This window comes from Calidris pugnax, unplaced genomic scaffold, assembly GCF_001431845.1.
Source record: "Calidris pugnax isolate Ruff unplaced genomic scaffold, ASM143184v1 scaffold32, whole genome shotgun sequence".
Taxonomy (NCBI): Eukaryota; Metazoa; Chordata; class Aves; order Charadriiformes; family Scolopacidae; genus Calidris; species Calidris pugnax.
The window spans coordinates 8,797,173-8,815,436 of NW_015090783.1; the positions used below are offsets into that span (position 1 = coordinate 8,797,173).

General features: G+C 43.9%; 2 protein-coding genes across 4 annotated transcripts in view; one reads left to right on the plus strand and one right to left on the minus strand.

The window, feature by feature from the left end:
• The first annotated feature begins 4,789 nt into the window (after positions 1-4,789).
• On the plus strand, positions 4,790-6,346 carry POP5 (POP5 homolog, ribonuclease P/MRP subunit). The gene is made up of 5 exons (XM_014962193.1): positions 4,790-4,830; positions 4,911-5,053; positions 5,131-5,280; positions 5,815-5,898; positions 6,072-6,346. Exons 1-5 carry the CDS (start codon positions 4,811-4,813, stop codon positions 6,173-6,175), a joined length of 501 nt encoding a protein of 166 aa, XP_014817679.1. The 5' UTR covers positions 4,790-4,810; the 3' UTR covers positions 6,176-6,346.
• Positions 6,347-6,688: 342 nt separating this feature from the next.
• RNF10 (ring finger protein 10) overlaps positions 6,689-18,264 on the minus strand; it is a 29,281-nt gene continuing 17,705 nt past the window's right edge. For all 3 annotated transcript variants that reach the window (XM_014962183.1, XM_014962174.1, XM_014962167.1), the window contains 12 exons: positions 15,240-15,400; positions 14,567-14,695; positions 14,151-14,409; positions 13,716-13,849; positions 13,127-13,244; positions 12,498-12,599; positions 11,860-11,991; positions 10,993-11,090; positions 10,697-10,757; positions 10,383-10,541; positions 7,826-9,189; positions 6,689-7,593 (listed from right to left, as the gene is read on the minus strand). In XM_014962183.1, the coding sequence (XP_014817669.1) occupies positions 9,113-9,189; positions 10,383-10,541; positions 10,697-10,757; positions 10,993-11,090; positions 11,860-11,991; positions 12,498-12,599; positions 13,127-13,244; positions 13,716-13,849; positions 14,151-14,409; positions 14,567-14,695; positions 15,240-15,400 (1,430 nt within the window). In that variant the 3' untranslated portion in view covers positions 6,689-7,593; positions 7,826-9,112. The remainder of the gene's footprint in view (positions 7,594-7,825; positions 9,190-10,382; positions 10,542-10,696; positions 10,758-10,992; positions 11,091-11,859; positions 11,992-12,497; positions 12,600-13,126; positions 13,245-13,715; positions 13,850-14,150; positions 14,410-14,566; positions 14,696-15,239; positions 15,401-18,264) is intronic.

The following is an 18,264-nucleotide window of genomic DNA, read 5'->3' on the forward strand; positions in this document are numbered from 1 at the left end:
CACAGTCTCCACTCCTTGTCAGACACCTCTACTGTCTGTGCTGACCCACAGGCAATGTACTTATTACTGAAGAGTCATGAGCTGTTTTTTTCTCTTTTTTTCAAAATTTTCCTTCCCAGATACACAAGCTCAAGGGTTTGTGTTTTTGTTGTTATTATTGTTTGTTTGTTTCTAACACTTTCCCTTTGTTTTACTTGTGGTTGTTCCACCTGTTTCTGGAAATTTACCGGGGAAAAGTCTTGCTGCATCATCAATGCCAACCAGCCTTGCAGATTGCATCTTCTTCTGTTTAAGTGCCATCCAGCAGAGAACAAAACACCGAGCCCTGTCTCACTAGCAAGCTCTGAGATCTGCTATCTCTGAAAATACTGGTCTCAAGTGTGGGCTGGAAAGTAAGATCCTCTGAGGCCCTTCTGAAGTTTATGGCAGTCTTTGCTGTAACATGGAATGTTGTACGCCTCCCTATAGGTAGCAAGAAGTTAAAATCCCACTAATGCTATTGGCTTCTTTGTGAAGGAGCAATTTTTCAATTACACATAATTAATAGTAATTACCCTTTATCTTCAGAGACCAGAACAAAGAATAATTAATCCATCTTAACATCCCCATTAAGGAGGTATTAAATATGGGGGTTTTTTTTACACGCCAGATTACATAGTAACTTACGTGGCCTACTGTTCAGCCTGTGCTCCCTAATGAGGAAAGGAAAGAGAAAAGAGAATTCTGAACTATCTGAACTAATATTCTAGGTTTTGCCGTATTTAATTAGCTAGTTTGAAAACAGCTGTTTACTTCTTGCAGCAGCTTGCTGAAAATGAAAAATGTGCTGCCTACAGATCTCTCATATATAGAAGGAGTTTTACTATATTTGATAATTCGCAACATTCAAGTGGACTCTTTACTAATTTTAACATATAGCTATGAATAAAGTATTTGCAATTATTCCCATTGCAGAGCTGGAGAAAATAAAGCTTGGCAGTTTAGGGCCAGCTTCTCACTTGGCAAAAAGCCTTTTTTGCACTGCTCTTCTCTCACACTGTTTTTTGCTGCACAGGAAGAGAGGATCCCTGATGCTGTGTTCATTCTGGACAGCACGTGCCAAACTCATAGATGCTTAAACCATTTATCAGATCTTAAACTTTGGCTTCAATTTTCTGAAGTGGCTTCCAATTTTTGATATCTTAATGGAAGCTGACCTTACAACACTTGGGATGTCTCCCAGAGCACACAGTCACTATTAATCTGAACTGAAATTTCCTGTTCCCGATGATTAAAAAATAATAATAGTCAAAGCAATGTGAATTTACTATTTTGATCCTAAGACAGTAGTCCAAGATCCCACTGTAAGCCACTGAAAGAGGCAGAAACAGAATTTGCTTCAAACACATGGTTTTGCAAGACAAATATTCTATATGGCAGGATGACAGCAAAGATGAGGGCAGTGCTGCAGGCAGCACGTGTGGCAGCTCTGGCAAACAGACCAGCAGTCTCTGGCCTGTGACAGCCTGGGTGCCCAGAAAGCGTATGATTAATGATTACATGTTAAGGTGATAAAAAAGGATAGCTTCTATTCCTACATGTATTGATCTGAGGGATCCTAAGCTCAAAAGTGGGAGTAGAGAGACATAGAAAATTGAGGGGTAAAAAAGGAAAGGACCGAAGGGAAAAGGAGAATGTCCCAAATGTTAAATGAAAGCATCCGCGTGAAAGGCTCCAGGCCAACACGCTCAGAGAGTGCACTCTTCTGTCTCAGTGACCTTGTGAAGACAAACCGAACAAAAAGCTTCAGGCAACATCAGACAGACGATTTAAGAAGCAGTTTTAATTTTAGCCAGATTGTTTTGTATTTTCAACTGCGGGGTTATCTAGGGATGCAATGTGCATACAGTGGAACAAAATGCAGTTGTCATCCCCAACTCTGACAGCGCACCTGATGGCAAATTCAGTTCAGTGCTTCCAGAGGGAAGGAAAACATCACGGTTTTGGCTATGCAGGGAAGATCAAACTGTGGTATCACAAGGACACACGATACCAGTGCATCCTAATTTTACTCCAGAATGTAATTACTTGGCTACCTTATGCATGAGCAACATACAAGATCTATACTCCAACATAACGTACTAATACATTGGTTCCCTCTGCAAACATTATGTCCTTGCTCTGTATCTCCAGACTGACAGCTATCTACTCTGAACAAATTGTTTAATCCCTCGGTACCTCAGTTTCCTCATCTATAAAATGGAAACATCCTACCTAAAGAGTGCAAGGATGCACTAACTGATATATGCTTTTTCAGTAAACACATTATTATTTTAATTACAGCAAATACATACAAACCCTAAGAGCTGGTTGCATACAATAAAACAAATCACAAACTTAAACAGTAATAAAAACACTTAGACTGATTGGGAATAACTCCTCCACACTGGGAAAATGAGACCTCAGTAGTCTCCTGCACCTCCCTAACATCACCACTTCATTGGACAGTCATTGATGAACACCTACGCCGATAAAGAATCTTCTATCCAAAGTTCTTAAACTGCTTTACAAATTGTCTCTAATGTGTATAGGCAGTGCATGTTACTTCCCCCTGTCTTCCCATACTCTGTCCTCCATAATTTCTATTTGATAAGCTATCCTGAGGCCACACTGTCTCTCCGAATCTGCAGGAGAGGCATCCATCCTATGTCTTGGCAGGTCTCTGGACCCACTCTTCAATTTAAATAGCATTTTCTGGATTTTTCTCTCTCAGATCTTTTCTTAGGAGACAGTTCTTTCCCACCTTGACCGTATAACTCACCATCACTTGCGACAGTTTCTTGAATCACTGACGCTGGAATCAATACAGCAAAGCTGGCAGAGGATGGGAGTGAGGAGGTGGGAAAACAAATGTGAAGATGTTGTAACCTTTTAGTCCTGTGCTGTCAGCTCAGCACACCATGATGCTTGACTGGACTCACACGGCTTGTGCTAACACGGGCAGCAACTGTACAGGGAGCTGTAGTGGCTCAGAGCTGCTCTGTGCATCCTCCAAACCAACAACAGGGAACTAAAGGCAATATCCTACGTGAAATGAAGCAGGACAAGGCCCTCTCACAACACTGCTCTCTCTTTGCACCGTGTCTCTCCTAATCAGCCTTCTGGACTGAAAAGAGAGGTCTTTGCTACACGTAGGGCCCAGCCTGTAGCATGCACAGTGCACATGTCCTATTGGATTACAGGGCAGAGTGCACTCACATGGCCTGCTCATCAGAGACCCAGCCGTGCCTCTGCAAAGAGAAGGAAATGAGGGAGGGCATGAGCAAAAGCAACCCGAGCAGCACAGGACAACCCGAGCCCAGGCAGAAGGCAGGATGGGGGATGCCACCAGAAAGACAGGGGCAGCAGGCAAATATACCTTGGCAGGCAGGCTGGGAGGCTACGCCGGGACCTCACTCCACAAAGAAAACACATGGGAACGCGTTCAATATCGCTCAAAAATGTGAGAATAGCTTATCACCTAGGAGCTGGCTGTATTGACAAGTGGAACAGATGACAGCTAGATCCCAGTTTGGATATTAAAACACAGAGCAATACAGCAAAGATCAATGCAATGCAGTCTCTCTCATCCAGAAAATGCTTCTATCTGCATCAGCTTCAGAAGCTGACAAACTTCCCCCAGCCCCTTTGATCATGGGCCCAAAAGAAAAGGTCTCTTGGCAAGTCCATACTAGTCATCGTGCCTTTTTTTCTCCTCAGGCAACTCATATTCTGCAATTCTCAGAAAAACATGACTCAAAAATGTGATCACAGGCAAAGGAGAGAAGAGTTAATAGAGAGATCAACAGAACAGGCATCTGTTTCAGAGGGCAAAAGTTTATCACCCAGGACAGGATTTCCACTGGGTTTATCATTGTTTTCTTTGTCTAGAATTAAGGTCATTAAAGAAGATGTTTCCACTCTGAATTAGCAATGAGCTCCCACTTCATTTATAGTGCTTAAGCTCTCCTGTGCGATTTGGCTCCAGGAACCTCGGGGAAAGTGCTTCTCCCGTGAATGACACGCTGCCCTCACTGGTACTTATTCCCACCTCACATTCAGGTGCCCACCTTGTCTCTTTCCCCCCTCCCCAGTTTCTTCTGGTACCAGCAGAGCACTCATTGCTTCCTCGGATATCCCGTCAGAGGTAGGAGCTTTCAAACCCGCTACAGAAGTAATTAGGAGAAGTAGCTCTGTTCTGCAATTTTCCCAGCTGTTTTCATTCGTTAGACAGCACACACCCCACAACACCCCACACCCGCAGCCTGAGGGGCTACAGACACGGGAATCCGGTTTTCGTGAGGGAGCGAAGGCAGAGAGCCCTCCCAGGGGCACAGGGGCGGCACTGGGCACCCCGCTAACGCCCTCAGCCCTGCAGGGCAGACGTCCCGCCTCCATCTAAACGACGATTTAGCAGTAAGATGGAGCGGGCTGGGGTCACCTCAGCCGAGGTCGGATCGAAACAGCGGCAGCGAAAAGAGCTAAAATCAAACAGTTCACCTGCAAGAAACCCGGCGGCGCCGGCCCCTAAGCCGCCCCCTCAGCCGCGCGCCGCGCGCGCCCCCGCGCGGAGGGAGCGAGACGGCGGCGCGGCGGGGTTGGGGGGGAAGGAGCGCGCATGCGCAGCCCGCGCTGCCGGCTGAGGGAGGGAGGGTAGGACCGCGCCGGAGCTTGGGGCCGGGAAGTCCTTCCTCTGTCCCCGCCCCTGCGCGAAGACGATTGGCTGCGATGACGCGGAGGCGCGTCGCTGATTGGCTAGGCGCAGCGTCTGTCCGGATCGGCCGCCGCCGCCATGGTTCGCTTCAAGAACAGGTGAGGCGGGCGGCGGCGCCGCGGGTTCGGTTCGTCCGACCGGCCCCGTTCCGTCCCGCTGAGGCCGCGCTGTCCCGCAGGTACGTGCTGTGTGAGGTGGTCTCGGAGGACCCGCGGTGCCGGCAGTGCATCGAGGACCGCGCGGTGGGCCTGGCCGTCAGGGACGCCATCGGGCGGGTGCACGGGGACTACGGCCTGGCTTGCTGCTCCATCTCCCTCACAGGTGCCGGCGGGATCCCGGGGACGGGGGCGGGGAAGGCGGGGGTTCGGGCCTGACCGGTGCCGTGTGTGTCCCCGCAGTGAAGTACCTGAACGCCTACACCGGGACCGTGCTCCTGCGGTGCCGTAAGGACTTCTACCGGCTGCTCTGCTCCGCGCTCCCCTTCGTCCGGCAGCTGGAGAGCCGGAACCAGCGCTACCCCTGCGCCCTCCGCACCCTGCACGTTGGAGGTCAGCCGGTGCCCGAGGCTGGGGGTGGGAAACGGGGGGCTCCATCGTACCTTCCCGGGCTGCTAACATGGAAGAACCCCCCTCTGACCCCTGCGGGTGCGATAGACACAGCGTACGTGTAGCTAAACCAGCCGCGTCCAGCACATCTAAATCAGAAACGGGTACCGGCAGCTCTTTTGTTGAAACCCTCATGAATTCTGTTGGAACCTTCATTACATGTAACAGAAAACCAGAGTGGCAAATACTATATTACATTATTGTCTTTAAAAATATATTTTTTAAGTATAGTACTGTCTGGGTCCTGAAAATTAACTGATTTGGGCAAATAACAGGCACAAGTCAGAAATTACCATTCCACCATTTAACCAGAACAGTGCAGAAATTAAGTCTGCAGCCCCTCCTTAGCACTTACATTAATAACGTTGTTGCCTGGGGCATTTGTGACTTGATGCGATGATCTTTAGAAAATATTCTAGCAGCTCTGAAACAACTGGTTTTCTAGACTGTTACATATTGTTCTCATGACTCCTACAGGTACTATAAGAACATGTCAGAAATTTCTGATTCAGTACAATAGAACACAGCTGCTGATGTTGTTGCAGAACTGTACAAATGAAGGTGAGTTCCTCCAGCCACTTTCCTAAAATGCAGCATCAGTTCCTGGGGGGTTTGCAGGATATGCTGGGCTACTTCTGAATTAGTGAACATAGAAGTGTTCCTTTAGAAGTTGAAGATATTCCAGTGTATGTGAAAAGATAACTCGTGACCCTCTGTTGCTCTCTTTATTGCAGAGGAAAGACGGTGTATACAGAAGTCCTTGTTAAGCTGTTCCCTTACAGAAGAGCAGTCTCACAGTGGAGATGAGGAAGATGATGATGGCATAGAGACAGACTGAACATTACTAATTACTGTTCACCTCTGTCCTGTAATTGTGTAATCAAGATGTTACCAGTGATCTTCAGTGTTGAGCAAAGCAGGGGACAGAAAAAGCATCTGTTCATATTTAGATTTCATTCCTCCATTCCAAATATCCTTAAATAAATTGTTGGGTTTTTTTACAGTTAAATGGTTTTACTTAAATAGGTTATTTGCCTGTTTCGCTCCAGAAGTAAAAACCACTTGCACTCCTAAGGAGTGCAGCAGCTCAATGTGATCTTCATGCTGAGGTAGAAGTGAGCTTCAGGCAGTTAACATGGACAAGGAATGTAGTTATTCTCCTTCAGTACAGAAAAAGCATTAACATATTCCTGTTTTTTACCTTATCTTCAAGCACACCTGTTATCCATAGGGCTGTCCATTGCTTTGAGTCACAAAAGCACCGGTTGTGTACACAGGAGCAGAGAGTACATGGAATGTAAGGTAGAGCTGTAAGGCTCAACTCCCTCTGACCCATTATAAAACTCGTAGGTACAAGTACTGCTTAGATATTTATTAAGTTTACACCAATCAGTTACAGGAAAGTAGCATTGCTGGTAGTATCTCTTGAATCCATAGGAAAACAAGATACAATTGAAGATGCTGTCCTGTGGAGCCTGCCCCTGCAGAAGGGACAAGTCCTTGCCCACATCACTTCCCTCCTTCTAGTGCCTGTGAAGTGTGGAGGTGAGTTACACCAGCTCCAGCTATTCTGTCTCTCTTCCCAATGCAAAGAAAAATTGACTATAAACGTGTAGAGATTATAGAACACAACAGGTACCGGTTAGACACTTGAGTAGTTACTCCTGTTCCATGGCTTAAAATGACTGTTACAAATAAGAAACAATAGTACTGTGAATGCAGTTAACTGCATACTTGAGTCTTACTTAGTTCCTTTCCTTACCCTCACCAATAAGTTCCCAACATGCATGTAAAGCATTAACAGCAAAATGTGCGCTTTCAGGCATCTTGTCTTAGTTTCTTTGCCCTCTCTTGACAACCTGTACTGTCTTTTCATCAAGTGTAGTTAATCGTGACCAAGCGTGAAGTCAAGCTGCTTTAAAAGAATATTTTGCAAGTGTTCCCTCTGTCCTCCTGCAGCAGTTGAAGTATTCTTTACCTCCCCCTTCTTTTTGCACACAGAGCTTTGTGAAATACGCTCCTTGGTACCAGCTTCCCATGTGCACACGGTTAAGTGCCTCGAGGAAGCCCTTGTGTAATGTGGAGCCTCCTGCTTTGAAATCAAGCATCAACGCATTGACATAAACTTTCTACCTCGGGACAGAGCCAACAACTTTATCAGTGGTGTTAGAACACCCGACTCCAGGATTCTCCAACACTTGTCAGTCTTGCACTGTAAGGGAGAGGGTGCTTTATACTACCTCCCTGGCATGAAACCTGTCAGCAGGAAGACTTTACCAGTGGTGTTAGAACACCCGACTCCAGGAGTCTCCAACACATGGCTTCCCTGCTCAGCCCAGTCGGTGTCAGAGGGATACTGCACACCAGCTTTCTAAAGCCAGTGCAAACGTGGGCAGAGCACTGCTGTGAGCAGAGCCCAGGAGGAGACACTTGTCAGTCTTGCACTGTAAGGCAGAGGGTGCTTTATACCACCTCCCTGGCATGAAACCTGTCAGCAGGAAGGTAGGATTTGAATCTGTGTGCCTTAAGTGGTGGTGTGCTCCCCGTTGATAGGGCAGTTCAGTGACAGCTCAGGAAGTGTGCAGTACTGGAAGTGTGTGTGCATATGATTTATTGCAACTGTTGGCCTTGACCGGTACATTACACCTACAGTTCATTTTATTCAACAAAATCCACACCACTTAACTCATTAGCTGAAATCAAACCACAAGCAGTGCAGAACATGACCACCCAAAGAAAGAGCAGGGAGGGGTCCAGAAGAGGCATGTTTGTAGCCTGAGGTGCTTAGTGCAGACTGACTTGCATCCCAGAACCAAGCAGATACAGGCCCTTATCCCAGTACAAGAGACCCCAGCTTCTTGCTGGGGGATAGAAGTTATCTACAGACTCCAGCTATCAGTTGTTCTTCCAATTCAAGAGCAGCCAGTGTCAAAAACATCATTCAGGTAGTTACCAAGAGCCCTAGGGTGGAGTGTTTATTCTAGATGACCAGGTTACAAAGAATGTGTAGCCCATGGTTGGCAAAAAAAAAAAAAAAAAAAAATTAGAAGCCTCACTCACTCACCCACATTAAAACAGAGTTGAACAACTGAGAGAAGCCAGGAGGTTCCTTCTACCACTAGTGCCAGTACGCGTTTTAAAATACACAAATTCATCAAGTGTCACTTCAAAACCAAGTAGCCAAGTTCTGCTTTACACTCACCTCAGCTTTAAATCTTTCCAAGCCAGGAGAACAGGAGGAATTCTTGCTCTTTAGAAAAAGAACAGATATAGCAGCTAACACTCTAAAGCCAGGAAGCTTTTTTGCCCATTTCCAGTGCAGTGGAAACCAGTTTCTCAAGAGAGCAGTTTGACAGCTTTACTGGAACAGCACTACTGTCACAGTCAAGTGGACTTCTGCACATGAATACTTCAAGGGAAAGCTCTCTGCCTTTTCACTTAGGTAATATTGCAGTATTCTGGCAGTGCCACACAGCTGGAAAGACTTTCACACTGCTTATTAGGCCAAAAGAACCGCCTTGGCATAGACTAGAACCCTTGGCTCATTTGTCTCTGGGTTGTTTCTTTCAAAACTTTGTTTCAGGATAAACTAATTAAGCAGTTGGAATCAAAACACCTTCCTTCAACATATACTGTCATGGTTTCCTCCTGAACCCCCTAAAAGCCCTGGAAACACAAGTTTAGTCTGTTCAAATTTAAATACTTAAACTATAGCAGCAAAACAAAGCAAAATGAAAAGAAAACCAGGAGAGGAAACTTCTCTTGAATAGCAGAATCACTTTGTGTGAACAACAGAGGTGCTGAACAGTAGCTTCTGCTTCTGTTTCTTTCTTTTCTTGCCTCCCTTTTCCTCTGTGAAGGATTAAAATGATACTGTCATTCTTCTCGTGGAACAGGAACGTCACACACAAATGATAAAGGTCTCCCCTCGCCCAAATGACTTCTACAGGCCTGTGATAGTTCCTATCAACTCACTAAGCACCAAGTAGTTTAATTTTAAAAAATTACTGCAGACAAACTAAGGAAGCCTCCATCACACTTAAAACATACCTATAAACACGCCTAACTGATTCTAAAGTTGCTGTTGCAACAGCAGATCCTAGGGCTGCAGATGTGCAGCAGTTTGCCTTTCAGAGAGGTATCGCTTCCATCCATGCCCAAAATATGCAACTGGAGCTGATAATTTCACTGAAACTCCCAGGCCCTCCCATCCAACTCTCCATCATTCAGTGCAGTCTCCAAACACAAGCCAAAGCTAAACATCGCAAATGAGCATTATAAGTAAGTTTTATCAACCACCACCAGGTTTAGAGGGTTAAGTTCACCCTGATTTGTTTCCAAGTCCCTAATTTGAAATCTCAGCTAGCAGTTACCTTGACATTTTGGTCAAACTTAAGTGTAAGTAAGTTTTATCAACCACCACCGGGTTTAGAGGATTAAGTTCATCCCAGCTAGCAGTTACCTTGACATTTTGGTCAAACTTAAGTGGTAGTTCAGCAGCTCAGGTATTTTTAGTTTAAAAGTGCATAATCTGAACTTCATTGACAGAAAGCTTAAATTCAGTTCCAGTAGAGACATTGCAAATCTGATTGTCAAAAGCCATCTTTGTCCTAACAGGATTCTTGGCTGGTTGGGGATCTCACCTCCCACTAAGAGAGCCACTTTAAGCTAAGAGAAACCCTAGACAAACTTAAGTGGTAGTTCAGCAGCTCAGGTATTTTTAGTTTAAAAGTGCATAATCTGAACTTCATTGACAGAAAGCTTAAATTCAGTTCCAGTAGAGACATTGCAAATCTGATTGTCAAAAGCCATCTTTGTCCTAACAGGATTCTTGGCTGGTTGGGGATCTCAGCTCCCACTAAGAGAGCCACTTTAAGCTAAGAGAAACCCTAGACAACCTGTTCAGAAACCACAATCTGATCATTTTCAGAACTGTCCTGTAGCCTGTATTTGGTTTCTAAAATTGCTGCTCTCACTTTAGCAAAAAAATACTAATTTTTTGCTTCCCTTCAGAAATTTTTCGTGCCTTCAACCCCGCCTTTTACCTGATAAATGATCAGGTGTGGACGGTTTGTCCAGTTTCAGGAGGGCTGCCTCAATAGCTTGGCTGAAGGAATTCTGGAAGCTGGGCACAGGCATGCGGTCAGAGCTGTCACTTTCTCCATCACTGTCCGCTGGCACAGGGAGTGCCAGACTGTTCTCATCTGAAAGAAGGAAAGGGCCTTGAGAGGCAGAAGTATAAAACTTTCACAGTGCATATGCCCCTCTGCACTCCAGATGTGTTTTGTGAAGTTACAAGATTTCTTAGATTTAGATACATGGTAAAGAATCTGAAGCAGTCGATACCAAATTTTCTTACCTCTTATCTTTGGAGCAGGTTTGGGCCATGTTTCTGGTTTTGCCTTTCCAACTCTCAACATCTATCAAAAAAAAAAAAAGTTGTAAGATATGATTAAATCCCATGTACTAAACCAATCCTGCAGGTTCCCGAAGTGGTAAGAAAATCTAGGAAGCCCTTCAAGCATTCCAATGCTATGCTGTCTCCCTAAGATTCGTCCCACGTTGTTTTTGTGGGGGAAGTAATTGTGTTCTCAGACGAATCCCCAGTTAAGACACACACAATTCTGACAAGTTTTACCCTGCTACACGGCTTACCTGGGCAAAGGAAGGGAAGGGAGACTCTTCTTCCAAACTGCCACAGAGCAACGGGCTGACTTGGCTGGTAGCAGGTGACAGTGGAGTTGGAATAGACTCTACAGAGAAAGCAGCAGATAATTAAAGCCATTTGGCAAAGGCACTCATTTTACTGCTTATCGGGATGAAATAAAGTTTTATTATCTTACGCAATTAATCATTTTTATCTCATCAATTCCATCCAAATGGGACCTCTCAAATTTCCTCAATCTTCTTGTTTAAGGAAGATTTAAGTTTGGGTTGGATTTGGCGGGGGGGGGGAGTTGGTCCCTTATTTTGGGGTGCTGTGCGGGTTTTTTGGTTTTGTTGGTTTTGGGGGGGAGACTTGTTTGGTTTTTTTTTTTAAACATTTAAGAATAGTTTCTATTTAATATTTTTTATGAACTGCAAGATAAAACATTTGGTAAACAATCACTGGACAACAACTTAACTGAGTGCTCATCAACTACATTTGATTTTAGTAGAATGTGGTGGGGAAGACAGAGAGGGTAGGAAGAAAAGAATGCCAGTAGTGTTTTTCTGGCATATGCTTTTCTTCCCCTTTTGGGGATTTTTTGTCCTTTTTTTCTTCTGCCTCAGCAAAGATTTAAAAGTTGGGGCAATTACAGAGCAGATCTCATATTGTCACTGAAGTAGAGGTAGTAAAGCAGACAAAGGACCAGAATGTTTCTTAGCTGTGTCAGCCTTTAGAGTGTCATCTCAAAGGCAATATTGGGAAGATGCAGTATTTGACCAGTATTAAGGAAGTTTAGCATGATGACGACCTGAGTGGTAGATCCCAAAAGAATGATCAAGAACTAGATGTGATTTGTTTTTCCAGATGCTCACCTGTCTGAAACACAGGGCTTCTGCCAAGAGGAGACAGACAGAAGCTCTGATGATCAGTGCTGGTTTCTCCGGGGCAAGAGGTAAAAGCAGGGAACTGCTGCAGATTCTCTAAAGCAATATGGACCTCTGGATCTAGAAAGAGGTTTTAAATTAAAGCACTACACAATGTGGGGGAGGACTGTCAATATGTAAGTTGTTTCAGGAGTCTAGGAGGTGCCAACTCAATTTTCTTTCCACCCTCTATTTTAGAGACCAGTACAAGCCCTGCTGCTGGATAGAAGCAGTTCCTAGGCATTTTTTTCCCCTTCTTCACTTTTTACTCTGTATCATGATTACTATAAAAACAGAAACCAAGAATCCTGAGAGCTATATACACCATGGAGACAGCTGTGCCCTCAAATGCCCTCTGTCTCTCCCATAATGGGCAAGTATGCAGGAATTACACAACACCATTTCACATCCTGACTAAAACAGCTTATATTTTTTGCTCTACAGACATTGTTTCTAATACCTTGTAATCTTGTTCTAAATACACTCTACAAACTAAATGCCTTAGAGTTCATCCTATAGCTCAAGAAAATCAGCTCAGCAACTAAAGATGACTTGAAATCCACCAGTTATGCTCAATCACTACTTACATTTGCCCTGTTTCTTGTTTTCTTCTATCTCAATTCTGCGTTCACGTCGTCGTTCATCACGAGCTTTCTTCTGCCGTAGACGTTTCCTCTTTTCAAGGTCATCTAGGAGCAACGCACAGCATTGGATATCAAGAAACCCACACCAATATTTTGGCAATGTTTTCGCCAGCTTTGAGAACAACGTATTCCGTTATAACACATTAGTAACAAAATATGCTTACAAACAACATATGCTCTTCCAAGCAGTCGGGCTTTTTTATTTTTTGTATAACTGTTGTCTATAAAACAGTGAACTGGGGTTGTTCTGTCTAGTAGTTATCAGACAGTTGGCGCAAGAGGAGTAAAGCTGCTAGGAATGTTCTTTTTTTCTGCCATTAAGGGATAAGAACGGCTTCCCCTTCACCCTCACAGACACATGACAAATCTTACAAGAAAGGTAGCACCAACCTGAAAACAACTCTAAAGTCTCCTTAGAGATGATGGGTGGCTTCAGAGCCAGTTCACAAATGCTGAACTCACAGGTGAGAGGCAAGTGACAAAGGTAGCGATGACGCTGTCTTATATCCTGATTGACTTCCCCTTCACCCTCACAGACACACGACAGATCCTACAAGAAAGGTAGCACCAACCTGAAAACAACTCTAAAGTCTCCTTAGAGATGATGGGTGGCTTCAGAGCCAGTTCACAAATGCTGAACTCACAGGTGAGGGGCAAGTGACAAAGGTAGCGATGACGCTGTCTTATATCCTGATAAAAAAAAATATATATATATATCACCACTAGAAGGTCTACAGGCTGCCACAGTGATGAATAGCTTATGGAGCTTGAACACCCACCATTCATCAAATCAAATGGGAAAAAACAGCAGCAGTGACACAATAATCACTTTATAAACTATACAAACACGTGAAGGATGCCCTGGGTCAGAAACAAGATCTCCACCAACTACGTCATGATGAGATTTGGATGGTTACTCCAGGTCACTTACTGATTCTCTTACTCCTAGAATTTCCTACCTTCTAGAAAAAAGCTAGACTTCAGTCTACTTATCAAATCATAAGGTACTGCACTTTACAGAGATGCCCTTCACAGATTAGCATGCCTACCCATTCATAGTTATTATTTCTTTTTAGTGAAGAGAAACAAGTCTCATCTGTCAGCTACAATGATCAATCTGCTAAACAATGGCCTTAGCTAATAAGAAGATAAAATAACTACCTCTGTCATTGAGTAGCCAGTTATCTCCACTACAGCTGCAGTTATCTTCTCTGGACTCTTCTCCAAGCTGCCGTATTCACGAACAAGACATCGAACGTTCACAGGGTGGAGATACATACACTGTCCATCCTCCGCTATAAGATAAGATATCATCACTTGTTCTTTGCCTGTTCATTTTCAATACCCTCCTCCCCACCCCAGTACATTCTCCAGTAATAAATACCCTTCTCCCCACCCCAGTACATTCTCCAGTAATAAAATTAAAGCTCCCTTCTGAATTTCTGTGGGACTTTCATTTCACATTTCACCTAATGAACTGACAAACATCTTCCTCAAGGGGCTAGATGCACCTAATGAACTGACAAACATCTTCCTCAAGAGGACCCCAAAGCTGGCATCTCTGCCCCCATGATTCCATGATTTCATTACACTGACCTTGATAGAAATAGTAAAAAGGAGAGTTGCTAAGATGTCCACTGCTAATTGTATCTTTAGATTCTTGGCAGCTTGTTTCAGCTGGATTTGGTTCTTCTGTAGTGTTCTTATCAGGTTCCCCTACGGTGTCCACCTCAGGTACCTCCTCTTCATCCAGCACTACCTCTTCTGCTTCCACAGGAGGTGAAAAGGAACTTGCCAGATCGGAGCAAGGCTCCACAAGCTCCTCATCAAATGCAGAGAGATACTCCACACCACACTATCACAGCAGAGAGCATACAGTTAGTACCACATCACTGCCTTCAAAAGATTATCATCTCTGCACAAATCTTTGGCACCACTTCACCACACAGTGCAGTGCAGAGTGGCAGAATTAGAGTATTAACAAGATTTGCCAGAGCAGAGTTGTCACTCACCTTTTTCTCTTGGGAAACTGCAGGCTCCACAGCCTTTGAGTTTTCTAGGACCAATTCTTCCACACCTGCAGTGATGCCAGCAATGCCACTGTTTTTATCCTGGTCAGCAGAAAGTGCCATTTCTCGCTCCTACAGGTCATTCAAAGACAACAAGTTTCAATTTCCTATTTAAGCCAGGAGTCTATCACCATAGTTATTTTTAGCCTTGTCCTATACTCCAGGTCTTCACAGATCTATAATTCATCTGTGACAAAGAGTGACCCTTGAAGAGAGGTCCTCTCTTTCTTGTTACTAGAAAGCACACCCATTGTAGGATACCCAAATGCTCTGAAAAGGAATATTCTACAGCTTTGCTCATATCTGCCCAACAGAAACTATCCCAAAAATTGCTGGAGCTAAAAGGGAAACACACCTTCCTTTGAAAGCAGAACTCCTTTACATTTATGGAAAGAATACCGTTCAGGAAAAAGCATTCTGTTCTGTTATCTTCAACATCACTCCAGATACCCGGGGTCCAGAGGCCTCCTCCAAGATTTATAATGCTATTCTAGCAGCAAACCCTGCTAGCATGTACATCACAGAGACCAGAATAATCACACACGACCACTTATGCAGCAGAACACAGATGCTCAGCATACTCTCAAAAATAAAGTTACTCCACAGAGGTTCTCACCTTCAGTTCCTGGATAGCCGCCTCAATAAAGCAAGCCTCTGGGGTGTGTTTTTCTTCCTCATACTGTTTCAGTAATGCTGCTTTCTCCTCCAGAATCACCAGCTGCAAGACCTGCTCCCTGGATGCCAGAAGCAGCTTTGAATACTGACTGTGCTGGTCATCTGAACAGAAGAAGCACCAAATCATTAATATCCACATGCAGAGATGGACCGCTGTTTCTTCTGAAGTTTTGCTACTGCTCAATTTTGTGAGTTAATCCACCCCAGGACAGACAATGCTTAGCAAGAATTTGATACAGACTGCACTTATTACCCTTATATCATTGATGACACAAGTTGGTGCCACATGCCTGCTCTGCTACACGCATCTCCCCCACACAGCAGTTTATCTGCCACTTTCAACCTACCACTTCACACTCAGTTGCCACAAATCAAAAAAAAAAAATAAACTTCTATGCTGTGGAACCACTATCTTCGAGAAGCCTTGGATGGTCAAAACTGCCTGAAACAATGCAGTCTGCAGTTTCTTCCTCTTCTCTATGTACTCAAAAATACTGCAACTGGAAAGTTCTCCAAAAGTGACCTCTGTTTTGGCTCAAACTAGTTCATAAACCTGTAAACATTCAAACTCCATACAAAACATTACTATGAGTTTTTTTACAAGAAGCACAGCATAAATAGTAAACTACAGAATTGCAAGTTTAGCAAAAGGTAGTCGTCTTTGTTACTGGAGAGCTTATCTTAACTCTAGAGCTTACAGCAACCATAGCATCACCTACCAGTACAGCCCCTATACTCACTGCTCCCCAAAGGGTCCAACCTGGTCTACAGAACACCAAGTTAATGCTGAACTTCCTGGGTTTAGAATGATCTCAAATCCTGTACTTGTTCTTTTGTTTCTTTTATGAAAGGATTTAAAGCCCTTCACTTTCAAGTAGTGAGGAACGTATAAGCGCAAACCCTGCCTGCTGGATACCCCTCTCATGCGTTAGGAGACTTGACTTTTTACAGAGCTTAAATGCACGTAGCCTTTCACAAATGTGACTGCAAAACGAAGTGAGCCAAGACAGCCCACAGAACAGCAATGTGAAGTAAAATTACTTCTTTAGTCACAAAAGTTTTGTGATACCAACAGATAAGATGACGATGTGTTAGTCACATTACTTGACTGAAGAAAACTGAAGAAGTCATGCAACAGATGTTTGGAAAAGGTTTGCAATAATTTTGATTTTTTCCTGCATCATTCTCAGATTTTAGTTGATAAATGACGATGATGAAAACCTTGTTGAAGATTACATCCTTGAAATAGTTTAGACAGAGACAGTTATTTTTGCTAGGCTGTGTAAGGAGCCAGGAGAGAAAAAAGTTAAGGACACTAAAGAGCCAACAAAAGCAGCAAGAGTCACACCAATGACTCTACGATACAAAACTCACACCAAACTAACACCAATGACTTAGAAGGCAGGAGCTGCAGTGCAGCAGTTTGAAGGGAGACAACACACAAGTTAAAGCCTTATAAAAAACAAAGCGTGGGTAGAAAGCTTATTATTAATATGTGGTCATGAAGGTTTTCAGCTGCTAACCCACATTTCGTAGTTTGGTCTATTTTAAGGTGACAGCATGGCATTGCCATGGTAAATCCTCTCTACACAAGTCCCAGTCCCAGTTAGAAGCAGGATGCCAACCACCAGTACTCAGGCACACTCACCTCTGACGTAAACAGGCTGCACCACGTTCATCCACTGAGATTTGGGCAGTGCTATCAGAACACCCTTCTCTCTTCTCATGAGTTGCATGGTAATGGTATCGCCAATTGCATATTGACGTGTTTCCATAGCAACGACACTGCAATGTAAGGCGGCGGTTAGTAGGGTTAATAATAACAATTCAAAAAGATACATCATTTAATAAATATCGTCTCACCTCTTGAGATCCTTCTTGTGCACAGAGCCATAACAAATAGGACATTTACTCCAGGTCTTTTCACTCAAGGAGAGATAGTGAAGGATACATGCCCAACAAAAGATATGCCCACAGCGGGTGATCTTTGCTGCGGTTGGTGGGTAGAGACATATTGGGCAAGAGGGCACTTCATGGCTACAAATTCGCTGAAATGGCACATGAGAAGAACAGTACAAGTTTTAGACTTGGAAATCAGTTCCTGTGCTACAGAATAAGCCACCTCTAAGATCTACTCTAACATATTAATCTTCCAGCTCTTTAGGCTCTGCTTATTTATCAATAAATTAAGTGCACTGCAAACTAAGTAACACCTTCAGAATGCACGCCCATCTGGTATTTCTACTCTAACGACATTAAAAAAGTCACTCTTCTCATGTTTTCTCTCACGTATTCGTCATCTGCAAGAGTCAGCAGCATCTTCATCATCCAAATTCAGACGCTGAGAAGGCAGCAAACAAGCTGTCACCTCACTTACACAAGCAGACTTGTGCAGCCCTGTTTAACTGCGAGACTGAACTTACCTATTTCCATGAGCATACTAGTTTAGTCAGACACTGTATTAGCATCTGTATGTTGCAGAGACATAACTGTCGTGCAAGCACCTAGATTTCTCAGCTCTCTTGTAGATTGGCTAACAGTAAGCCTACCTCCTCTCCAGCTGCACCACACACCAAGACTAGTCTTGGCAGATAATAAGTTTCTACTTGAGGCAACCCGAAGTTCTGACCACAATTCTCATGAGATTTTCCATGTTGTTGCTAGGCAAGATGGGCCACCTCTGCACAGAATAATTCTACACTCTAGTCCTCTTCCATGGACTCGTGCCCAAGTTTTCTGTTAATATCTCAATCACAAGGACTCTGTCTACAGAATGTCAGATACTATTTTTGATGAGCTCCCATCTGCGAAAGCAAGAAGAAGCTGCTAATTTTCCTAATAGATTTTAGCACTTCTCTTTTCCTGTCATGAAAGTATTTCATAATATATTCCATGACAGATCTTTCCCGGTATTGTGGGAGTGACAGAAGAGGCCTCAACTCAAAAACAGCTGAGTTTTACGTAAC